The following is a 6015-nucleotide window of genomic DNA, read 5'->3' as shown; positions in this document are numbered from 1 at the left end:
TACAATAAAGTCATAGGTACAATAAAGTCATAGGTACAATAAAGTCATAGGTACAATAAAGTCATAGGTACAATAAAGTCATAGGTACAATAAAGTCATAGGTACAATAAAGTCATAGGTACAATAAAGTCATAGGTACAATAAAGTCATAGGTACAATAAAGTCATAGGTACAATAAAGTGTATTAAAATTATTATTTTAAAATCGAATTCAAAGTAGCAGGAATTTTAGGAATCTTTACATACAAAGAACAGTATGGTTCTACCAGTATATGAGCTGTACCTTCATAAAAGAAGGTAAGAAAAAGTCTGCCAACTGTTCTAAATCAAAGAGGGAGGACTACGAGAACTTCCTGTAGCACAGGAAGATCTATTTTTTCATTCGCGGAAGATTCCGCGAATATCAAGTAGAGAGAATAAAGAGTCGTAGTTAACATGTCCTTATGTTAACATGTATTTAGTAATATTTTAGTTTCTTAAATTTTATTTTAATCAAAATTTTAAAATAAATTACTCTTATTTTTAAAAGTAAATGCTTTTATTATAACAAAAGTCTCCCAGACCTGACTGGTTACTCAGTCACCAACACCAATAACATTTTTTTTATAAATCTTGAAAAATTTTTGGTTGCTTTTTGTTAAAATGTAAAATTTAAATATATTTCAAATAAATGAACAATGGAATTATTTAGAACACTTTATTATAAATTATTTTATAACACCTCAATAGTCAAAATAATGTTTAATATTAAATCCTATTTTATAATCACAATATAATACTTTTACAGTATAATACTTACTATATGTTAAATAAAATAATAAAACAAACAAGATACACTCAGATGATCTGTGGAAGTGGCGGAAATGATTTTTTTTACCGATTCTTTTTTTTTTCATATTTTTCCCTAATACATCGAGATAGGCAAAAGGAAAGTAGTGTCCAGACACTTCATTCCACTTTTGTTTTCGTTTTTTATTAATAAATCAAAATAACATTTTTTTTTGTTATTGGTCTGCCATTTTTTACTTTTAAAGGCTATATAATATGTATATTGTAATAAAGCTTAATATTATCACATTAGTGTCAATTACATTTAAATCATGTAAAAGCAAATATAACAATTCAATTTATTTATTTTTTTCAAAGATAACAGTAATATTCAATATAACCTTGATATTTTTTAATAATTAAGTGTTATTTTATTTTCTAAAGTGTCATATCTTGGCCATAGTTAAATAATATTTTTCGAAAGTTACAATAAGTAATTATTACAAAAATGTATTTAATTTTCTAAATATTCATCTGAATGGAAATTGCTTTATTTACTTTTATATGATTCATTTATTTATAATGTTAGTCAAACTTACTCAAGCCTATTAAGGTATTTTTTTTGATAGAAACAAAAATATTACCTTGTATTAATTCACCACATTCTTTCATGAAATAAGTCTTAACAATAATAAATAAAACACTAGGCACCTTTAATACTAAATAATAATTCACGATATAATTGTAGAAAGCCAACATAAAACATAAAAACTATGATACTAATAAAATAAACAGAATAAAAACAAGTTGTGTACATATTTAACTTCCATTCGGAAGAGGAGTCGTGCAGCACAAAAAATACGAAAATATGAGACTTATATTGTCGTTATTCAGCTTTTTTATACATACTGAAACAAAAATATGGAATGGTTTTTTAAAAATTGCACATTTTACAAAATTAAAACAAATATTATTTTAGAAAACATAAAACATTAATCGTAGCACAATCGACCTCGCGCTCTCTCTGAACACTAAGCCATATATTATTTTAACTTCTTGAAGTACTTAACTAAGCCAGAGTCCTAGGGCGGGTTTTAGGAAGCGAAAGTTCGAATCCCGCTACGTTTAAATATAAGATTTCCAAAATACCTTTCTATCTATAGAATGGAATAACTTTTAAAATGTTAAAAATATAAAACTAATATTACTTACAGTAAAATCTTCTAAATTATTAGCAGTTTCTGTATAATTAATATCAATGTATCACTTTACATACATTACCTCTTTACCCTATAAATAAAGCATAGAAAATTAATTCTTATGCAACATAACGTCAACTTTTGTTAAAACTATGACTACTGTTATTATTTTGCAAGAAGCTCGGCGTTTTCCCCTCCTTAACTATTCTTAAAGCTTGTAAGACTCTAGCTGTGTCCATTTCCTTTTCAGACGCCTTTTCATTGTCTAAACAAATTTCTGACATTCGTGCGTTAAATTGCTCTATAACTTTGACTCTATAGTCTATGGTTGAGGCTACAGGATTCGCTGTTAACCATAGATATTCTAAGCACGGCAAATTACTGATATGTTGCACTTCCTCTGTATTGTCTATGACATTGCAGCTCAAGTCCAAGCTTTCTAATGAGTATAATTTAGAAAAACCCTGCAGAGATTCTATTTTGTTTTGGGAGAGATCTATTTTCACTATATTTCCTATTTTAGCATGCCAATTTTCACATGTAACAAATTTATTCATGGACAAGTTAAGTACTTGCAGGTCGTGAAGGCACGATATATCACAGAGCTCCGATAATTTGTTTGATGAAAGATTTAAATGTTGTAGTTTAGGGACTAATTTTATAGCCCAGTCTACTTTGTTTAAGTTATTACTTGCAAAGTTTATTGTCGTTAGTTTCTTCCATATCTGTAAAAATAAAACTATTAATAATAATGTATGGGAGTGGTAAAATTTGTATTACACTCTGTTCTAAAATTCTATTAATTTATTTATGTCTCCCAAATCTTAAACGGAAAAGAGAGTCTAGTGACTAACTGAAGCAGTTTTCGCTTTTTATTATGGTGGTAGAAAAAATATGTATGTATGTATGTATGTATAATTTAGAAATATAAATTATCTTTCTGTAACAGTTCCAAAGAAATTGATACAGTTAAAATATGAATGTTCCTTACATTGCGAATTTGCAATATGCCTCAAATTTGCTTTCACACAGTATCCTGCATATAGCCAGGTTGAGACAAAATTGAACATCACACTTTATCTTGTTAATGAAAATAATTAATTCCTCTGAATGGATAAACCCAAAACCATCACATTTACACTAACACAATGTGCCACTACACTACAATAGCCTCTAGCTATAGCTATAGCATTAACACTAATTAATTTGAATATAATCTTCATTATTTATACAATATATGTATACAATAAATCATGTTTAGATAATGTTTACATAATAAAGTAATAATTAGTATGCAAACTAACTGAACTGAACTACAATAGATAAAGTGAACATGTGTAACCTATTAAAGTATGACGATATAACCTAGTTCCATATGCAAATAATAATAATTTAATAGTGTTATAGCTTTAACTAATCTGGATAAGCAAGTATAAATATTAAAATAATATTATTAATAAGATTTGTAATAAAATAAAATTAATATATCATGAATAATTATGGGACATGTTATTAGTTAGAATACAGCTTTGTCCTATTGTTTTAAGGTTCAAATTCTAATGGAGTAATATTTAATTTGAATTGCAAATTTATCCTGAGTTCAATCAGACAAAATGCATAATCCATAAATTGAATTTTAGAAAATAAATGTAAAAAAAATTTATAGCTTATATTTTTTACTTAAAATGTTATGGAATATTTTTAGTAATTTTAGAGGTCATTTTGGTGCACATTACCTGAATGTATACAATACATTCAGTATCAGTAATACAAGGTTGTGAGTTCAATCCTCATTTGGAGGAATTAAACATTTTCATTTTCTTATACTGTTAGACAAAGTTAGGTGTTGGTGATACATGATATATTGAATTTGAGAGGAAAATTTTAATAGTTACTCTCTGTCTACATTGTCAAATGTCAGACAAAGTGTGTGACAAAAATGTAGTAAAGTATAGTAAAACCTAACTTACCACAGTATCAGCGAGACTTGATTGGTCCTTATGCAATACATCAACTAGCAAAAATTCATTCAAAGATACAACTCCAGCTATATGCACTGACAAGCTGGTTAGTGATTCACGGAGGCTCCCTGAAATTTTGAATAAACTATATATTAATACATTCACACTTATTAATACATTTAGTCCCAATATTGATTAATTATATCTTGTACGATCCATACAAGATATTGTGAGATATTTCACTTTATTCTTATCTTTTTATCTTCACTTTAAATATATATTTTTAATAAAACTTGATAAAAAAACCTCCAGGCAAGATGATTCAATCCTTAATGGGGGGTTTTTTTTAAATAGCAATGTCTTGAATTTTGACAGAAAGCAGGAAACAGAGTGTCTTAATTCTAAGTTCTTCCTGATATAGCTATATGTGGATTAAAGAGTGAAGGTTAATATAAATATAAAAGATAAGTCACTTACCAACACTTTGTATACACTGCATCGGAACACCTAAGATCTTTAAGTCTACTAATGATTTAAATGGTATCAAATCAAAGTGGAGCTCATTTGGTATAATGTTACTGCTACCAAACTTTTCATAGCTACCTTCTATATTTAAAGAGGTAACTTGAGAACAGAAGTCTAAAATGTGACTAAAATCATACATTTGATCTTGTTTCTCTGTTGGTGGACATGCCATTTTGAACCTTTCACTAATGGCATGTAACTGAAATAAGGAATATAAAAAAATAAGGCTTTGTTAATAATAACCATTCATTTTCAGTAAATCATGTGTAAACTTTCATTAAACCATATTGTATAAGTATGAGTCATTATTAAGTAAATTTAACCTTGACAAAAATTAAATAAAAGAATTGTATTACATATGTTTCTCTTTTAAAGTAAAATATTTAATTCATATTGTATTACCTGCAGTAAGTTAAACTTATGTGATTTCTCATTTTCTAACAATTTATCACCTTCCCAAAATAGCTTTTTGGCTAAATCTTGTAATAGAAAAAATATATCATATAAATGAAAATTTAAAAAGTGAGCAAATTCCGAAGGCATTGTAAGCAGCAAGTATTTAAATACATTTTTCAAGTACTCATTTAAAGCTTCGCGTCTTTGTTCCACAAATTTTGGTGTTTTGTTACGAATAACTTTTTTAGGGGGCAACAAATCCTTAGCCACTCCATGGTCTCCGACTAGCTTTTCATGGAGTTCCACAAAGTCACTGTAGCGATGAAACACGTTCCACTGCACAGGCCCAACTTTAACCACGATTTTATAAAAAGTAACATTATCCTTGGTGTTGGCATCGACTATATTCACCGAACTATCATTGCGATAAGTAACAAAGGACGACATTTTATATGTACTTCAATGATAATAAAACAAAGTAATTTTTCAACGACGCATTTCATAATCGAAAAGCGGAAACCAACCGAGAAGACTTATTACGGTTCGTGATTAGGTCAGAAATAGCAAATAACGGGCACTACGTCTTCGTTCTTGAGCAGCGAGCTCAAAAGTCGACATATTGACTTGACACTGACAGTGACGTTCAAATAGACAGTTCTGAAATCAAACATTGTAGTACGGTCGATAAGTCCTGGTCGTCCTGATCTTTCCTATTGTGAACAAAATAACCAATAACTAATCTAAGAAAAAATCCTACCAAGTGTGGTCTTTCTCCGGTCATTTGCATACAGTGTTCCCAGATTTTTTCAATGAAAATAAATAATAAAATTATCGTAAAATAAAACGCTATTTGTTAAGAACGACGCACGCAGACATAAATCTATCAAAGAGACAGGCTCTAAATCATCAGAAAAAATCCTACCACTAAACTGTTGAGGTATCTTTATTACTTTATTTAGGTATGGGTTTAAAATATTTTTCCCTATATGCTGTTCCCGTAAAAGGAACGCTTAAGATTTGCCCACTGTGTATAATGTTTTAATGGAAAACCGTCACTATACTTAAACGATATTATTTTTGTTTACTTATTTGTATTTTTATCAGATTACTAGCAACTAATTAAAAAATTGTCACAATAATAAATGTTTTTCATGGTATGTTAAAACC

General features: G+C 28.4%; 1 protein-coding gene across 2 annotated transcripts; it reads right to left on the bottom strand.

Annotated features, from left to right (window-relative positions):
• Positions 1–682: 682 nt before the first annotated feature.
• On the bottom strand, positions 683–5477 carry LOC146536374 (nischarin-like). Of its 2 annotated transcripts, XR_014878237.1 has the most exons (5): positions 4855–5477; positions 4405–4651; positions 3937–4055; positions 2049–2691; positions 683–1675 (listed from the first exon to the last, which is right to left on the bottom strand). XR_014878237.1 is itself a non-coding variant. In XM_085189832.1 (4 exons), the coding sequence occupies exons 1-4, from the start codon at positions 5293–5295 to the stop codon at positions 2101–2103; spliced, it is 1398 nt and encodes a 465-aa protein (XP_085045958.1). In that variant the 5' UTR covers positions 5296–5476; the 3' UTR covers positions 683–2100. The 2 variants fall into 2 exon arrangements, 1 of the variants encoding a protein (XP_085045958.1); XM_085189832.1 differs by having other exon boundaries at positions 683–2691; positions 4855–5476.
• Between the last annotated feature and the right edge of the window lie 538 nt (positions 5478–6015).

This window comes from Heliconius melpomene, chromosome 9, assembly GCF_056956725.1.
Source record: "Heliconius melpomene rosina isolate 202511_hmr_F chromosome 9, ASM5695672v1, whole genome shotgun sequence".
Taxonomy (NCBI): domain Eukaryota; kingdom Metazoa; phylum Arthropoda; class Insecta; order Lepidoptera; family Nymphalidae; genus Heliconius; species Heliconius melpomene.
This window is presented reverse-complemented; position numbering and strand designations above follow the sequence as displayed.